Source organism: Rhipicephalus microplus, chromosome 5 (assembly GCF_043290135.1).
Source record: "Rhipicephalus microplus isolate Deutch F79 chromosome 5, USDA_Rmic, whole genome shotgun sequence".
Classification (NCBI taxonomy): Eukaryota; Metazoa; Arthropoda; class Arachnida; order Ixodida; family Ixodidae; genus Rhipicephalus; species Rhipicephalus microplus.
Window position 1 is genome coordinate 34,022,281 of NC_134704.1, and position 20,172 is coordinate 34,042,452.

At 42.3% G+C, this 20,172-nt stretch overlaps 1 protein-coding gene across 1 annotated transcript in view; it reads right to left on the reverse strand.

The window, feature by feature from the left end:
- The window catches only part of LOC119174735 (transcription initiation protein SPT3 homolog), a 122,143-nt gene that overhangs the window by 15,100 nt on the left and 86,871 nt on the right, over positions 1–20,172 (reverse strand). Inside the window, exons 5-9 of the mRNA XM_075895184.1 lie at positions 19,265–19,385; positions 15,566–15,714; positions 13,752–13,827; positions 9,350–9,471; positions 5,424–5,591 (exon numbers count right to left, since the gene is read on the reverse strand). Coding sequence (XP_075751299.1) covers positions 5,424–5,591; positions 9,350–9,471; positions 13,752–13,827; positions 15,566–15,714; positions 19,265–19,385 — 636 coding nt within the window. The remainder of the gene's footprint in view (positions 1–5,423; positions 5,592–9,349; positions 9,472–13,751; positions 13,828–15,565; positions 15,715–19,264; positions 19,386–20,172) is intronic.

Genomic DNA, 20,172 nt, shown 5'->3' on the forward strand with positions numbered 1-20,172 from the left:
AGGGGGTGTTGCCTTCGAATCGGCTTTGGGGGCAATTGAGAAACTGCGTACTGAACTGAAGTCTGTTTTGCTTGAACTTCAGGGTATTAAGGCGGAACAAGCAACTACTAATGAAAAAATCCAGAATCTTATAGCGAAAGTAACTGCTCTTGAAACCGGTGCAATCGATCCAGCTTCCCCTGAAGTAGTTCCTTCTCAAAATGCCTTGCATGATATCTCAAGTCCGCTACAACAAATAACTTCCAGATGCGACGATGCAGAAAACAGATTAAGACATTCCAACGTGATACTTTTCGGTTTAGAGGACGACGAAAAAGAAAATTGGGCAGCGTCTGAAGAAAAGGTCATCAAATTCTGCGCAGAAAAACTCGAACTTGCCACTACAAGTGTGCAGTATGAACGTGTAAACCGCCTGGGCAATTTTTCCATTGAAAAAAAACGGCCCATTATAGCAAAATTATCTTCATTCAGGGACAAACAGAGCATCTTGTCTGCAGCTCGTAAGCTTAAGGGAACAACTTTTTCGATTGGGGAAGACATTGCGCCATCAACACGTGTGGCCAGAAAAAAGTTGGTCGCTTTTGCCAGATCATTCGACAAGCCGTACAAGTTGGTCCTTGACAAGCTTCACTTGGATAAGAAGGTATATGTGTATGATGCCATTAATGACACAGTTGCTCAATCTACCAGATAGCTAGATGTAAGCTTAAACTCGCACGCGCCGCATCTCGTGCCCCAAGCTGCCTTTCCGCTCTCGGTCGCGTACACGAACATCCGAAGCTTGTTACACAAACGTGACACGTTTTGTTCTTTTCTTGATGATAGCGATTCAGATATAGTAGTACTAACGGAGACATGGTTGAATCCAGATATAAGAGATAACGAAGTACTACCTCACAACGACCTTTACAAAATTTATAGGAACGACCGCGTAAATAGGCGCGGTGGCGGCGTACTCCTTGCTATTAGGAAAACGCTTCATTCGCATTGGATTGATTCGAAATCTTCCGTCGAAATTGTATGGGCAGCTTTGTCTATGTCATCTAGTGTGGTATTAATTGGGGCTTGTTACCGTGCACCAGATTCTGATCATTCCTTTTTGGGGGACTTGCGTGATAGCATCTCTCATGCCATTCAGTCATGCCCATCTAACCATGTATATATTCTTGGCGACATTAATTTTCCTCTTATCGACTGGGAACACATGTCATCCTCATGTCAAGCATCTCTAGAACTAATAAATCTAACGTTGGATTTCAACCTGTTCCAAGTTGTCAAAGAACCCACCCTTGCTTCCAATATCCTGGACTTGGTATTCACCAACGCTCCTGACACAATACTTTCAATTTCAAATGTGAGCGGTTTTAGTGACCATGACCTCCTCCAACTTAATTTAAGCATCCCGAAGCCCGTATCTGGCAAAACAACAAAACGAATTCGCGATTACAATAGAGGAAATTACGCTGCCATTAACACAGAACTAGAACAATTTTTTTTTAAAGAGTTACTACCTACTTTAATTTGTTGATCCGTAAATGAAAACTGGGTACTCTACAGAGATAAATTAACAGCGCTAGTCGATCAGAATGTTCCCTTAGTATCCATAACCAACGATAAATTAAGCCCCTGGTTCAGCAAGTCCCTTAGCAAACTGCGAAACAAGAAGAAACGGTTGTACAACAGGGCTAAACGCTTGCGCACTGATGGGGCATGGCAGGCATACAAACACTGTTTGAAAACCTACTGCTCAGCAATAACCTCAGCTAAAGATAAATATTACTCGCAAGGCCTACCTTCCCTGCTTCAGTCTAATCCCAAAAAATTTTGGCAAACTATATCTCCGGTCAGAGATAATAACACTATTACTTTACATGGAACTGACAAAATACCTATTCCTATCGCCGATTGCCCCTCTGTTTTCAACAGGTTCTTCTCATCTGTTTTCACTCAGGAAGATTCTTCCAATGTGCCTACTTTTCCTGAACTTGACGCTGCCTATATGGAACCCATTACTGTCACTGTTGGAGGCACTGGATCACTCATTACCAACCTAAAATTATCCACATCAGCCAGTATTGACAACATTAATTCCAAGATACTAAAGAACACCCTCCCCATATCAAGCAAAATATTATGCCAAATTTTTGACCAATCTCTAACATCTGGCATGCTACCGGACGACTGGTTAATAGGAAAGATAAAACCAATTCACAAAACTGGAGATGTTCACTCGCCTGACAACTATCGACCCATATCTTTAACTTGCATATGCTGCAAAATGCTTGAGCACATAATCAGTTCACACGTGTACAATCACCTCGAGACGAACAATTTTTTCTTTCCTAATCAGCATAGTTTTAGAAAGGGATTTTCGTGTGACACACAACTGTTTGAATTCACCACCGATTTACACTCAAACATGAACAGCAACCTTCAAACGGACTGTATCTTTCTTGATTTTTCTAAAGCCTTTGATCGTGTGCCCCATTGCTGACTAATCTCTAAGTTATCTGCTCTACGACTTGATTCTTTAACATTAACTTGGATTCGAAACTTCATTTCTTTTCGACAGCAGTTCACTGTTGTTAACAATCTTGCGTCCCCTTTTTCTTCAGTTAGTTCGGGCGTACCGCAAGGCAGCGTCCTTGGGCCCTTACTATTTTTAATCTACATTAATGACTTACCCTCCGAGATTACTTCTTGCATGCGTCTATTTGCCGATGATTGTATAATATACCGTTCTATAAACTCCAGTAATGACCACTTAACCATTCAAGCAGATCTCAACCATACTTGTAACTAGTGCGACAAGTGGCTTATGAAACTGAACTTAACAAAATGCGAGGTAATGTCTTTCACCCGTAAACACGTAAACTCTGAATTCTCCTATTACTTGAACAATACCATGCTTTCCCACACTTCTTCCTACAAATACCTAGGTGTTCTTCTCACAGAGAATCTTTCATGGGCCTCACATATCGAGTCTACCTGTGCCAAAGCATCACATTCACTGAGCTACCTACGCCGCAACTTGAGAAATTCCCCTACTAATATTCAAAAACTAGCCTTTCTTACCTTTATTCTGCCAATATTAGAATTCGCCTCAGCAATTTGGTCTCCTCATCAAAACTACTTGATTATTATGGTAGAAAGGATTCAAAATAGAGGTGCCCGCTTCATATCACGAAACTACGACATCACGTCAAACATAACGTAAATTAAATCAGACCTTCAGCTGCCGTCATTGGATAGCCGTTGCAATATTGCTCTTCTCTGTCTGTTCCAGAAATATATTACCTCTAATAAACGAACGCGGCTTCAGCTTCAAACACCTCACTCTTTTTCACGCAGATTGCATAATCAGTTCAGCTTCATGCGCATATACGGGTCAACTAATGCATTCAATTCATCACCACTGCCTCGGGCCGTTCGTCTTTGGAATGAACTCCCTGATTGCATAGCCTCCATATCTAATCCCGATACATTTCGCCGTCAGCTACTCACTCTGTTCACCATGTGACCCTGTTTCTGTATTCTGAGTGCATTGCGTAACTGTGATTTATATTCCCCTTGTCTTTTATTTTTAAAATGTATCCCTCTGTCGCCATGTTCATATCAAAAAGTGCTGTATTCCCTCAAATTTACCTTGCCCTGTATAGCCTAAAATGTGATTTCATTTATATATATATATAGTTTTTCGTTGTTCTTGCACTGATCCTGCCTGTAAACTGTTCGTTACCTGTCTGTACCATTCCGATTCCTCCCCCCCTTACCCAATGCCCTGTTCTGGGGCCTGTAAGGTTTTTTTTTGAATAAAGAATAAAGAATAAAGAATCAAAATAGCTCACTGGTACACGACATGTCACACTTGTGGTTGCGATAAAACTACGAAGTAAGAAACATTCTGGATGCGCAACGGCACTTTCTCGGACATTGCAGTAAAGTTGCAGTACTGGGTATTGTGAGAACGCACTACTTGTGGTAGACATGGCTAGAAGACAGTGAAACTATGCTTTTTGTGTTCTTTGTGTGTTCTCTACAGGGACTTTCCCATTTAAAGCCATTCAGTGGTTATTCCTCAGGAGACATCATCCACTCCAGTATCACTGGTAGCTGAATTTAACTGCATGATGATGATATGTGGGGTTTAATGTCTCAAAACCACCATAAGATTATGAGAGGTGCCGTAGTGTAGGGCTCTGAAAACTTCGACCCGCTGGGGTTCTTTAACATGCACCCAAATATGAGCACACGGGCCTAGAGCATTTTCGCCTTCATCAAAAATGCAGTCGTCGCAGCTGGGATTCGATGCCGCGACCTGCGGGTCAGCAGCCAAGTACCTTAGCCACTAGACCACCATGGCGGGGCGATTTCACCTGCAGAACAGCATGTTCTTTCAAAATTATTCAGTAATAAATGCCGCTAAATGTATATCAATTCTGTTTCTAAGCAGAACAGCATGACTTCTTGGAACGTCCCAACGTAGGTGCGGCCCACAGCCAACCCGCCCTTCTGAGGTGCACCGGCTCCTCGGGACAATTTGTGAATAAAGCTTGTTGACTGACTTACTGACTTCTTGGAAGACTTACAATACACAAGATGCTATCACATTTTTTTTTTTCATTGTGCACACAAGCATTGCCAATATGCAAGACATGCCATCTGTTGTGCAGTGACGAAACCTGTACATTCTCCTTGCCTGACCAACTTTCATACGTCACACAGGCCTTTACGATTCCTCTCCTGTGGATATTACTTAACAATTCACAGTTAGCTTCTCTGTCACAGGTCTCTCTTTAAATCAATGATATTACATTGGGCTAACTGTGCTAGACAACTAGAAATTGAAGGAAGCAAAAGATTTTTGGTTATTGGCCTTGATGGTCATGCTGAAAACAGTGCAGTACTAATGTTGCTCCTATTATGGTAAGCTATCAGTAAGACATGAAAAGATAAATATCTTTGAAGGGAAAATTGATTGGCTTGATACGAATAAGTATACAAAAAAATTGATGCTGATGGCAAACGGAGAGAGAGACTGCATGCTCCAAGTGCGAGCACCCTAATGAAGCTATTTCTTCTTCGGTATTTGTAATAGAATAAAAGTATGTTTATTTTACTGGAAACTTTGCACAAAGTGACTGCAAAGCTATTGTTAAACTTATTAAATAAGTACCCAGCAACAGATAAACAAGTTTTGAATAAAAAGAGTGATAAAAGGTTTACTGTCAATGTGCTCTTCTACCTAAAAGCACCTCCAAGAACATCAGTATTTGCTTCAATGTGTGTTGCAAACTTGTGTGTTCACTACAGCAGTGGCGTAGCCAGGGGGTGGCACACCAAGTCCATGAAACTAGCTTAACCCGACTAATTCATATACCACAACAGCGTAGAATGAAATGTGTTCCACGTGATTTCCTCACCTTAGATGTCGCACCCTCGTTACTCTGCAACCACGGCTTGTCTTGGAAGTTGAAGAACTGGGTAGAAGGAAAGCCCGGGTTTCCTGCCAAAGGGGGCATTGACCAGGACAGTGGATCGCTCGGGTCGTGCTTAGATTCCTTCTTTATCAGCAGAGCCAAATCTACAATCTGTGTAACAAAACAGTAGATAAAATCAGGATGAGTTCACAAACCAAGACAGTGAGTAAGATCGGAATAAGGAGTTGGCGAAGTTCACTGGCAGTGCAGGTACTAAAGATTTTCTAAGGTAAGATTAGAAGAACTTTGCTTTTCCAGGCCATTTAGTGCATTATGAAAAAAATTTGGGAGCTGTTGCCCGACCAGGAAAATGGGGGCAAACATAGCATGGCATGTGTTTGTCTGATGTACTACTAAAAAGTATTTCATTGCTTTTTTTTTGTACCATTCATATGGCACAATACTTCTTTCTAACTGTTTCTATCCTCCGTGCCAAGAATCAGACTATCATCCCACGCTTAGCATCGCAACACTACAGTTGCTGCAGGCAGCAACGACGGTCATGTGTTCATGTCCAGGCAACAACGAAACCGTGGTAATGTGCAAATGACAAGCGACTTCGTTAAAAATATCTGATTGGCATATCATAAATGGCTGATTGCTAACAAATGTGCAATCGAGAGAGCCTCAATCACTGAAAAACAGCATGCATGTGACCAGTGCACCTTCAAAGGCTACACTGACGTACGTTTGTTGGCACCCAATTTTTGGCGTACAACGCCAGCACCAAAATCTATGAGTTACAAAAATATTTGCTTAATTAAATTTTTTATGATGTGAACACAAACCAGTTAAGCTAGAAGAATGTGGGTGAATAAAGAGCTTTAATTAACAGGCTATTCAAGCAAGCAACATGAGTTGACTTTCGGCCAACCCATTTTAGAGTAGCAAATGAAAAGAAGTGCTTCAAATATCTTACGTGTTTTGGTAAAAAAACAGTTTTATATTTATAAAAAAATTTTGTAAAAACTTTTAATAAAATTCTAAAAGATAATAATATGTAATAAAAATATAAATTTTAACAAAAATATTTATAAATATCTTTACAGATATTACAAGAGAAGGCAGAATTGGTTAGAATAGTGTATGCATATGGCCACATAAAACCCAGTCTACAATTAGAGATAATTTGAAATTCCTAATTCCTCTGTGACGCTACAAAACAGCCACTCTAGTGCGGCAGCCCTGAAGAGGAGGAGCAGTATGATGTGGTTGAGATTGCTAGACAGCGACAATCTTGGCTATCTGTGCAAGTACAGTCAAAGCCTGCAATAATGAAACCCAGCGAGTACGAAATCCCCGCGGCAACGAAATATTTCCGGATCCCGGCGAACGTTCATAGAAGCCCATGTATAAGGTATCTCGTGGCAACGAAATGTTCTTGGACAGCAATCCTGCATTAACGAATTTTCTACGACGGTGCGGGCCTTATTCTACTCTCCCGCCAAAGGTTAACTGTCGAAAATATGCTCGTACGCGTGTTATGCGCACTCAAACTTGTAAACGTAGACAACTTTAGCACCCACCACATCGAAGAGATGGAGCTCACGAACGTGCACTTGGTTTTTTTTCAACCGAAGTGCATTTCCGTTCTGCAGCCACTCGACCAAGGCGTAATTCGGAGCGTCAAGTGTGCCTACAGGGAGAGGTTGATCCAGCGTCTGCGACTCAACCTCCGCCACAAGCGTTCCACCGATGTCAACTTGTGCATGGCTTTCCATATGAACTCACCATTGGTGCGTTCGTTCATGCCGATGACGACGTAGTCGTGTACGTGAAAGTGACCGACAAGGCCATTATCGAAAGCGTGCCTGAAGCTGACGACACCGAGGACCAAGAAGAGACGCACGCAGAGAAACCCAACCCGCAAGTTGTTTTGGATGCGCTGAACACCCTTCGCCCCTTCTTCGGCGCACATGACGACGACGTAGCAATGAACCACTTTTTCCAGTATGAAGAGAGAGCTTTGAAATTGTTGCATGGCAAGGGTCGGCAAAGTAAGTTGACCGACTTCTGGCAATAAGTTTTCGTTCTGCTGGCCGTATCACTGTTTTTGTCTCATATTCGCGGCAATGAAATTCTCGCAAAAACAAATTTTTTCGCTTTCCCCAGCAATTTCGTTATTGCGGGTATCGACTGTATATGGCAAATACAGTAAGTTCTCAATAAACAGAAATCTCTCAAACGAAACTATTACTATTATTATGAATGGTTTCGGACTTCGATTCCGTTTATCTGTATCCCTCTCAGTAAATGAAACTTCTCTTGAAAGAAACAGATTTTTATAGTTCCTTCATGTTCTGTTTAATGAGGGTCTGCTGTAAACTAGCGCCAAGGCTACGTATAACATCGTTGGTGGCGATGTAGACCTTTTATATGCGATCCTAGAAGAATCACACATGTGAATGAGTGCTTACATTCAGGAAAAAAAAATTGAGGATTAATGTTATAATGTACCTTAAATAGAAAATCTTAGGAAAAAAATAATCAGACACATTTGAAACTAAATGTGCCACAATAAAAATGAAGGCAGGTTCGCGAAATTGACCATATCATCTACAAAGTGTCTTTCTTTTAGAGCAATAGCTCTACTCCTTTACGCGAGAAACCAGAAAATGGCTAATTCTGTATCGGACTCGAAAGCTCACTCAAGGTCATGCAAGCATTTCTTACGTGCACCAGCTCAGCAGAATATTGTTTACCCAATGCCCACAAGATGGTGCAATGTTCTTGCCAATAAGTTCACACTAACATTTCTGCAATGTATGAGCATATATTCATTGATCACATCTTTCGTTCCGTGTACCTCGTATAGAATCTGCGAAGAAGAACCACCGCTGAGCAGCGTCAGTGTGTTATCTTGTAGTGAAATTGTAGATGTGGTAGTTGATGCTACAAATGCAGCTAGCCGGTTTGCCGGAACCACCCATGAAGGAAATAGGAGAAGGAGTGGGGTCGTCGAGCCGCATGGGTTGCAAATGAATATCGCTAACATTGTTAACTGCAAGCCGAATCTGATCACCCAGATGACAGAGCTCGAAAGCCTCGAATGTTGCGTCCTTTCCCAAAGCAGCCAAGACTGAACTTTCACTCAACACACTTGTCTACCCCTGTTCAACCAAAAAACATTTTTGTGTGCCTCCTCCCGAGTGCATATGCTGCATGTCACACCTGAGGAAGTGCATATTAAGTAATGCCATAGGTGCACAATGGTAAAGTGCCATGCGATATACAGAAATGAACGCATTTGTCTAGAACGCTAGATTGACATGATGCGGTGGTGTGTATACCAATAACAAGTAGTTTGAGATGGCCCACATTTGAGTATTCGTTCTCAGTGGCAATATATGCTATTATTTGGGGTTTTTCGAACCAGGTGTAATTGGCAAAAGCTATCAGTGTAGTCTGGAGCAAGCCATTCCTTTATACTAGACAAGTGTGTTGACCTCTGTAAAAACCTACATAGAATTGCCGTGCAAAGTGGTGAAAATTCACCACTTTGGAGAATGGACAGGCAGCAAGCACTGTCGAACAAGTCAGAGATACTATGAAAAATGTTAAAAAATTGAAACGCCGACCATGTGTGCGCACAGGCCTCTAGGTTGTGTGCGAAAATCAAGCATTTTCATAGTGCAGTTTACAAGAGAGATATAGATGGTTCCAATTAGCAATCATCATGTAGATTTTTTCATGTAACCCAGAAATTGGACTACCTACAATTACACCATCACTTTAATTGGCCCAAATGACTAACCCACTCTGTTTGGTTTAGCCTAGTTTAGTATGGGAGAAGCAGAATGCTGACTAGCCAAGCCACACATTGGTGATAAGGGTAAACAAAGCTTAGCAATAAAAATGCGATAGATCACCTGAGCCACAGTTTCGTAGGCCAAGTAACTGAAGACGCTCAAGACGGATGGCGACAGTTTCACATCGCTGTCGATGTAATTCATTACCCATTCTCGAAACCGTCCCGACTTGTGTTTTCCGTCTGAAATGATAAGCGTCCAAGCATGAACCGAGTCAGTGTCTCATCACAACTTATAATGTGTCAAACACACCTAATCAGGTAAGAATAAAAAACAACTGGTCACAAGAAATGAAAAAATAGAACCCTGTGTAATACCATTTCAATTAGACAGCAGCATCAAGAGCAATAAGAACGGAAAAATTGTTGAACACCCTGGAGCTGATAATTCAACAAGGGGACTTGTCAAGTACTGGGGCATGTATCAGGTCATGTATCAAACCATTTATCGAGTCGCTGATAAGCATAATTAGAAATTTAAGGACATGTTAGTGCATGCAAAAGTAAACCTCATCCTAATGCACACAATAATAGACTCATTTTAAGATGAACTAGAAAGGACTGCCATCATTTGTTCGTCTATCAGGCATTTGCCTTAACAAAAATGCTCCCAAAAACATGCCAAGTAGGCTTAAATAAGTTGCTTGAGAGCACTGAATCAAGTATAAACTTATAATGGAGAAGAAAAAAAAAACATTTATTTGGCTCAGCTTGAAAACAACTATGCTTTAGTGTATAGTACTGACACTAATCTGATGTGAGTTTATAATAAATATGCTAACGAATAAACTGATAACACATTTTAACAATAAAACTGTAGCACGACCCTATTTTGACAATTAGAAAAAGATAAAAAGGGAGAGACAAGCACAACTTTCCTTCAAAGAATGGAAAATTTGTGTTTCTGGCTGTTCACTTCATGAGAGGCTGTTTTACTGCCTCTGCTATCACTTTTGGATATGCCTCTGTTACACACACACATACCTTGGCAAAGCCAACATATGCCAAGTTGCTTCTAAAAGTTTTCAAGTTTTTCTTTGGGGTTTGAATATTTTCTTCTTTTCAGCCAGCAGTCACTTTTCCTGAACGACATGCAGCTAAAGATTGCCTCTTACGCTATGCACAATCACAAGCCTCGGGCACACAAAAAGGACAGGCTGCAGCTATATTTAGTGTGTAATATGGCCTTCCTTTTTCATGCATTTTCATAATGAAAATGACACATCACAATTCGCTGCATTTCACTGTGAACAGATAGGATACACACACACTATGCGAAACAACAAAAACTGACCACATGTGCTCAGGTGTCATTGTGTGACGTCGATGACTATGCATCTGACTCCTCTGATGAGAGTGCTAGTGCCGGATATGTGGTATCTGTTTCATGCGATTATAATGTACAGACAACCCTTGTTCCCATTTTCATTTGGCTTTTTTTTCCCCCTTCCCTTGCATTTTCCTCTCTAGCCAAGCTGTTCCCTACTGTACTCTTGTCGGGAAACTGAAGAACACATGGAGAATACGAAAGGACGAACGCTCTTTGTTGCTTTCTTTTATGATAAAGCCGGTTCTTAGTCCACCTACAGGCTAGGGGTGAGGGAGATACTAGCTTGAGGTGCTGAGTTTTCTTTCCCCCTTATCTCGCTTTCTCCCTACACGTTGCCATCAGCTTTCAATCTACTTTGAGTCTTTGCAACAGAAAGGTTTTTTCTTCTCCCCATTTTGCTTCCTTTTGTTCGCCATCAAGACTCGTTCATTGCGCAGAGTCACTGTCGTTGTTGGCCGCTGCAAGAGTTCATCATAACAGAACAGGCCTTTTACGCGGTTCGTCTGGAACAGATTTTTTTTTTTCATTGAGTCTACGAGAAACCTAAACAAACACTCTCTGGTTGTTCGTTTTAAGCAAGAATTCATCCAGAGTTCGTCTCAACAGAAGCTTACTGAAATACCTTGTTCTCGTCAACATGGAGGACATTGCAAACACCTTGAAATTTATGTCATATTTAAGAGCAAGACAATACATCCATCACATAAAATCTAGTTTTAGCTGCATTTGTTAAACTGTTACTTCCATGATCGAATTATTATATTGTCACAAACAGTATATTGACAAAACAGGACAGCCTGTTGATATTAGATTAAAAAGACATAGCAGGGACATGGCAAGAAAATTACCAAAAGCAGCGGCACAACGTTTTAATGTGCAGACCACAACTTCGACGGTCTCTAACTTTACGTAATTCAGTCAAATTTACGGTCCATGAGGAACAGCAAATGCAAAGAATAATACCTTATTCCCATGTTTATTACACCACAGTTAAGAGGTATAAAAGTTTCAAAGGAGGCTCTTCGATCCATCCGATATGGTACATTAACAACAGAGACAAGTGAGAATGACCTTCTTCTGAAAATTCCTAACCAAGCTCATCACAGCGAAATTCTCATTGTCAGGTGGTGTTTCCTTGTGGAAACCCTAATTCGGCAAGATTCCTACCTGCCTTTCTACACATCAACGCAAATACCTCAACACCACCCCACGGTTTCTTTTTCACTGACTGTTTCCTCCTTCCTCTGCACAGCCCACCGACTCCTTCTATCTCCCCCACCTATGTTTTCGCAGTTGCCCTTTCCTCCTCCTTTGTCTTGGTTGGAGGAAAGGGCACAAAGCATATACATACACACACTAGCTGCAGCCTTGAAGAGGACAAGTCCATTCGTGAAAACGCCGGTTCCGTTGACATGCCGTTTTGACAACTTCTGCATCTTCTTAAAAGGACCCTGCAACACTTTTCCAAAGAGCCGTGGAATGAACTCAATGAAAGAGCGTCTTGCCTCGTGAATTGACCACCGCAAAAATTTTCAGAATCTGTCCAGTACGAGTGGAGTTACAAAGATTTGTTGCACACTGCAATTGCTTTCTTTATTCTCTTGTCCCGACGAAAGCACTGGAAGCTAAGTGGAGAAGAATGGCACGACGACAAGGGTACATCAAGCGTGCCTCTTAACATCGAGCACTTTTACTTGTTTTTTTCCTCCAAAGCCTGGCTTTCAGAAGACAAGTCGCAGCTCTTGGGAGAGCCCCATGAACTCCCAAGTGCGCCATCCTCAAATGAGCCAATGGTGTGATAATAGCCTGCGATGCCCTGATTTTTAGTATGTAGCATTATTTGTCGACAGAGGCAAAAGCGAATTATAAGTGATTTTGAAAACTTGTTGTAAATTTGAGATCCCGTGCTGTGCTATAATATTTTGCTCCATGTTCTCAAGAGCCACGACTAATCATCGGAAAAATTTTCTGACCATGCAAAAAAAATGTTGCAAGGCCCCTTCAAGCTTCCATTTTTCACCCAAAGTTCTCCCTTTTTTTGGATTAAAAGCAGTAGCGATTTCTCCCTTCTGTATTTCATATTACTTCCATGTATTCCTCGTTGCTAAAGCTTGTTGCCCTAGTTAAGTTGCAACTGCAGTGATTGTAGACACACCACAAAGCACATGGTGCATAGCTTGCAACTTCAATGTTGAAAATAAGAAAAACACGAACAAGAATATTACGGGCATTTTATCAAAATCTACACATGAAACACGAAGGCAGTGAGATGTGTCCTAGGATAGCACAGAGAACATCAAGGTATCTTCAGTATGTCTTAACTCGCATCAGTGTGTTCGTCGTACTTTGGCCACCAAAACACATGATGACTTATTTTCTGCCACTAAAATACCATGAAGGTATTTGTCAGGAAACCTAATGTACTGAAATGGGACCTTCAGCTTGTTGATTGTGACCCCAGTAAAGGGCCACAAAAATGTAGTTTACATCAAGTTGGTGCAAAACAAGCGCTAAAAACCCATTTGCCTGATTCTAACAAAGCACCGTATTTTGGCTCCCGAGCGCATTTAAGTTCTGTAACCTTTCCTGAAAAGTATCCGTAAGATATCAGAATCAGAATTTTAATAATGAAAATTGTGTAGAATAACAGGCATTCGGTATACAAAAGGAGGTCCCATAGTCAAAACACTGTATTGGGACCTCCTGTACAAAAAACAACATGTTAGTAAACACTTAATAGCAACAGTAGCGACAGGTATCAGTCAGATACGGTGATGCACTTATCCCATGAGTGCTGAAATTTGTGCTAACAGCTAAATGTCTTCCTTGGGTGATTGGGGGGTGGGGGGGTGGGGCATAAGCTGCTGTTTTTATTTGTTCATAATGTTTAACTGCGACCGAAAAATCGCTAACAGGTTTGTGCTTCCAGCCCTCGTTTGTTCTAGTGAGCAACTCTGCATTCCACATGGCTGCTTTCTGCGGCCCCACATTTAAGCAGCCTCCAGATCTTCGTAATCTGTGTGCTATCGCAGCTTACAGAGGTATAGAGCTAAATGTGCCTTAAAGAAAAAGGCATTGATGCAGAGTGTGACTAAAGTGATATATATCTAACTCAAAAGTTGTGAAAACATACAGAAGGATGATGTTCTTGCATTGAAGTACTCCATGTACTGGGTTTCGTCCATGGCTCTTGCGTGTGCATCTAACCTCTGAAGAAAAAAAATGCAGTGATAACTTAAGGATACGCAGGACTTTGAATGTATCATTCTGTCTAAGCAATCTCTGTGAGCTGCTAATGAACACTAAAAGCCACAACAGGATTATCATGCTTTCTTAACTGTATCGCTAGTAACAGCTATCATACATTACTAAAACACACACGTCTGCATGTGTGTACGTATAAATTTATGCACATAGAAACGTATCTGTGTATGAATGTATGTGTAGATATGTACCAACAAGTAAAGACATGCATTACCTTTTAATAATATATGGGGATTTATGTCCCCAAACCACAGTTTGATTATGAGAGATGCTGTAGTGCAGGGCTCTGGAAATTTTTGAACCTATGGTGTTCTTTGACATGCACTGAGATAATACAGTACACGAGCCTCTATCATTTTGTCTCCATAAAGATACACTCATATTGGCCGCAATCAAACCCGCAACCTTCGGGTATCACATGAACACTCTAGCCCCTGTTTCACCAGGGCAGACACATGCATCATGTTTAGCTGATGCTAAATCGTAATACCACACAATGTATTTATGGTGTGTCAAGTGCACTGCTACCTAGACTTCACACATCTACTGCAAGCACACCGACGAATGCCACAACCAGAGCTGAGGGTGCATCTCACTTGAGGAGTTGGCACCACCGGAGAGTTAAGAAAATGAAAAGACTTCATTGTGCATACGTTGCACTCAACAACATGAGATTGAGCAGACAGATGATGTGCAGCAGAGTACAACACAGTGGCTACGCTGTAACTTTGAGAGAAGCAAAGTTGCCGGAAGAGATCATGGCAAGTCTGTGGCCCTCATATTGAAGAAATATGATGATTAAACATGCAGGCTGGCTCCATGGCCTGGTTATCACAGGGGATGAAATCGGCTTCACGCCTAGAAGCACGTGAGCACAGTACTCGTGAATTATAACAGGGCAATTCAGGGCCAAGTAACGCACATACTTTCATTTCCACTATCTTCAGTTTGGGTCACATCAACGTCATTTCGACGCGAGTGGGTAAGTTGAAGCCAACACTGTCTTTAGAAACCACATTCATCGTGACATGACATGGCTATCCCGAGCACTTGTGCAGGCTAGTCATTCTTCTAAAATATTTGACATAGTGTTCGAATACATAAGTACTGTATATGCAACATCCCACTCTACCATATTACTATAAGAACTGATTCAAGTGATGCAAGACTTGTAGTTACTGTATGAAAGATGCCAAATTTCAAGGGCCTGCTTCTTTTCTTGGCACAACCATAGTTAAAACCAATAGATAATGAAACCAAAGAAGGTATAGGGAACATTAACAGTATTGTTTTTGAACTGCATTGTAGTAATCGTGAACTGGATGGGAGAAAGTAAATAGGACGAGAAGACAACTTGCTGCCGGTTAGCAACTGAAGCCGCCACTTTTGCATAGCATGCCCGATGTTCTGTTAGTTGAGCTATGGCGGCACTTGTACTCTCGCCCACTTTGCTGAGTATTTAAACGCAAGAAAAACCTGGGAGTGTTAATCTGCACCGTAGTCACTTTGTCTCACAAGGTTGTGAAACAAGGCTGTGACATTTACGCAATAAGTACTAATATGCTGATAAATTTCCCGTAAATACGTAGGTTAATGCAAAGAAACATAGTTGTAGTAACTCTACTGTTACAGCACTTCCAAAAATCAAAACATGCAAGGTGAGGTAGAACGATTGATACTTGCCACATTCCTTTCGTGCTTTACTTCATCAAATGCCGATTCATTGAATGCACCTGCCAGCTCTCCTGTTTGATCGATGAATGAAATGAATTCCCGGCAAATCTTTGTTCGCTTGAACTCATGTCCTTCTTCAGATTTTACATCTGCCAAAGCTGCAAAAAATTTTCGAAAACTTATGGTACTATTTAATGTGTTCTCACTTGTGTATACAAATGGAAATAAATACATTTTACCATGAGAATATATAAAATATTGTTTCCCCTATCCTCCAGCACGGTGCTACTGAATTCATTTGTAACACACTTAATGCGGCTAATAAAAAGAAACATTCTTCAGGCAATGCACTCAGGCTAGCTAGGCTGTCTGCCCAAATCAACAGTATCCATCTGTGGCCACTATTGAGTTTGTAGTTACATATGCTCGATCTAATTTATAAAAAATGAATAACTATGACAATCATCGAAATATGAGAAGTTTTGTCGCAGTATTCATATTATAAATAGCCGATGCACCTTTCATGTATTCCTTATTCCCAGCTCAGAAGGTGGTAAAATTCAACATGCGAGAACATGCATGCACTCATGGTTGAACGTGTGCTGCTATGTCTGCTAAGCTACTCCAACGGCCATTATATATACAGTGGCGGAGTTTAGGATATCTAAGTGAAGGGCTTTTTGTTCTCTTTCTTTGAAGCAACAGCAAAGAAAAGAAAAGGTCGCCAGGACAAGAAATATCAAGGCACCAATCACAATTACTGTAGAGCGTGCTTCACTGTAAGGCTACTACAATTGAGGGTAAGCCACAGCTCAACAAAGCAAGCGTACTGCGAAAGGTGTCACGAAACAAACTGAGAAGACATGTGACGAAACCACATCGCAGCCGCAAGAATTCGATGATGAAAGAGTCAAGAATGTGGAAAATACAAATTACATCAGGCAAATATAGCAGCCTGATGAACCTCTTAGCATCAATAATAGGAGTCACTTGGCAGCTTGCAAGTTGGAACATGGTTTTAAATAGTGACATATGTTTAGAAAACTCTCCGAAAGAAAGCGCACTCGGAAACTCGAAAGCTTTTTGTATGGAAAGAACGCACCTAGACAGCATGAGCCAGTTTACGAAAGAAGAGTAACGTAGCATTTTGGGTATGTTGGTGCGTCATACTGCAGTTTTCTAGCGCACGAACAAACACGGACGGAGAAGGACGGGATTGCGAGAGCAATTAAATGGACAGTCTCGGCTTTTTTGCCATCTTTCACGTCATACATCATTCATCTTTCCGCGAAGCGAACGTCACCTTTGTGGCGCCGAGGTCATCGGCGCGCGCGCTTATTTCGTGAGCGAACAAGGGGGTGGGGAGTCGCTTATAATTACCGCGCGCTTTCGCGGCAACAATCAGGGCGCGCCTTGTGGCCCCATAGCAGGCGGGAGCTTCAACGGGCTGCGCTCTCAACATGAAAAAAAAAAAAACTGCGCCAAAAGAGTACCAGGAGCAGCCGCGTTCTCTTAAGGCACGTTTACACTAGAGAGACCCGACACTACTTTTGATCTGCCAACTGAATTTGGGAGTGCATTTTGTCGTCGTCGTCATATTTACACTACAACGACACAAACAGTTCACCGATGGTCTCTGGAAGACTCCGCTCGTGCCTTGTCGTGCTCACAGCCTTTCGTTGGCCAAATCTGTAGTCACAATGGAGGTACACGCAGCGACACCGACTAAACTTGCACCTCATTTGAAGCGATGCTCCCTGCTCTGCCTTTGTCCCTTCTCCTGCTGCGCAGCGCAGCCCCCGCCATAACCCACGTCGTCTAGAAACGGGGTTGGAGAGACACGAAAGAGAAGCGAAGACGGGAATTCCGTGGGGTGCGCAAGATGCCCATTCAAACGCCGTGGAAGCCTCAGAGAGGGCATTGTTATCTCTCCCGAAATTTCCCCCTTCGTGGTCGTTTGAAGCAAAGACATTAACAAATTTTCGCTGAGCCGCAGATTTCCCGGCGACACACCGACGAAAGGTCTGCCGATGCGTTTCGCTGGTGTTTTCAGTTTGTCATTAGGTTACAGCACGACGACAGGCCGTCTTTTGAGGCGTCGTCGTCGTCGTCTGCCTAGTGTGACCATGGGGATAGTTATAGCGCGAGACCAAAACGACGACACAGAGACAAGAAGGACACGAAAGTAGTTGTTTTGGTCTCGGGCTATAACTATCGTCATGCCATACCAACTAGCCCAAGCTGCCACACTTCTAAGTGACCATGGGGTCTGGCGACTTCGTCGGCGGGCGACTCGTTGGCCGATGGTCTGCGTCTGCCTCGTGTCTTCGTCGGGGTCGTGTCAGTGTCGTGTCGCTCTAATGTAAACGCAGCTTTACACCAGCGTTTTGTAGAGTTACGCGAGATCGGATGCTAGCCCGGCTTCGTAAAACGTACGAGTATGTTGCTGTCGCATTAATTGCTTCGCCTTTATTGTGAAACTGTAGCTTTTTTTTGCGTGCGAAAAAAAAAACTACTCTACGAAAAATGATATCTTCGTAACAGGGAAGGGAGGACGGGAGACTGAAAGAGGGAGAGAAAGGCTAGCGCTTTGAATTATTTGTAAGGGCTAGATTTCCTCCTGGCCGGTTTCTGACCGGCAGTCAGTTTTAGGAGATAAGCTCCTTAAGGCGTGGGTCTGTACATCCTCCGAGGTATGTAGCAGTGGTGGGTAGCCATCACTAGTTTAGTTCATGAAGCGTCCACTAGATGGCGGTACTTGTAGTTGATGAATAGATGTTATAAATCTAGATGACGGTACTTCCGTGCTTCTGTCCGTCCATCCATCCGTCTGTCCGTGCTTCCATTCGTTTTTGCTTACATCCGTCTATGCATCCGTCAGTCCTTCCAGCCGTCCGGATGCTTCGCCCCACTCATCATCATTCACTCCGAGGATATGCTGTCATTTTTTTTTCCTATACAGTGCTGGCTGCTGACACGCAGTACACTGCTTCGCGCAATTTGGCGGTTTTTCGGTTCCCCATCAATGGGTACGCCAGATGCTTCATCGCAAACGCTCTAGTGCGACACAGTTCCCGGGAGGCAATTGAACTGATATAAACTACTTCTAACTATTAAAGGTTCTTTAAATTTTGTAAACAATCACGTATTATACTTCTCTGACTCCATGTATTGCGGCGTCTCCCCCAAGTCCATTAATGCCTCTTACGAACAAATCATTTGCAACAGTACCAGCATGAATAATTATTTATGTGTCAAATAAATCGCTTCGGTAGATCTACATCTTGCCCTTCACATTTTGGCATGATTTCATTGTATTCTTATTTGAATTTCAGCATTCCTTAGGTTTTCCGAGATACATGACATCCTCCACTCCCCTCACCCCCTAATCTCACACGCAAATTCACTCCCATCATTACTCGCTTGAAGGTTGCCGTTATTTCTTGTTTCCTCCACGAAGATGCTAATCTTATTTGTTTATTAAATCACGATAATATATGCGACGCCACTGATACAACCACTGTCACCACTCGCAACAATGATGGAAAGCTACATATTAAAAAAAAAAAACCAGCAACAGAAGCCTTGCGAACTTTTTTTATTTATTCATTCATTTGTTTGTTTACTTTGTTTTCTTCGGAACAAGACGCGTCACTTAGATCATGAGCAGGCGGCGTCAAAAGAGCAAAGCGCAGCGCATTCGCTCACCTGACTCGGCGGAAGCGAGCGATGCTGTCGATGCCTCTTCGTCATCCGTGGGCAGCTTTGAGTAGATGTAGCCCTGCAATGACTTCAGTTCCAGGTAGCGAACCAAACGGCCCAGCTTGAACTGCGACGAGGCATGCAATCGGCTGAATTCACAATGGCACTCATACGCCGAGATGAAAAGAAAAGAAAAGGAAGCTTAAATCTCAATTAGTGATTCGTGAGTATGATGATATACTTGTTTATTGGCACAAGGGCCAGTAACAGCCAAAGAGGGCGAGGACACGTTAATGGACATGGTTGTTGCGGTGAAGGATGTGAGCATTGATCCTGTTAAGTGGCTGTATAAGGGCCTAAAAAGCTATGCTCACTGAAGGTGCGCAAAACATATAAGTAAATTGTGAGTGTAGTTGGCGCTACGTATGCTCGACATTAACACTACGGAAAGTGGCAGGCGACCTTTTCGACACCGGCCTGTTCACGCCAACTGTTACAACGAGAGCACCAGCCACAGGTTTTGCCGCATTCTCTATGCAATGCATCGTAGGAGAGACAAAACGATAACAACCATGCTGCAGGTTAAAACTTTAATTATGTGGTTTTACAAGTTAAAACCCCGACATCATTACAAATAAACTAATCCAACAGACAATTAGGCCAGGAAAGTCATAGGGGCCATTAATTGTTGTCTTCAATCATAGTGACGCAATAATGGCATAAAAATTATGTGAACGAAAAAAAAAAGTAACTCTTTCCATCTGTGGGATCCAGACCCACGAACGTAAATCTCGAACGTATAGGGTTCGGATACCACAAAATCCGGCCGACCAAAAATCGTCCTTTCCATCAACGGTATCCCAACAGAAAAAAAAATCAAATTCGGACGTTTCAGCAGCACAACGCCATATCCG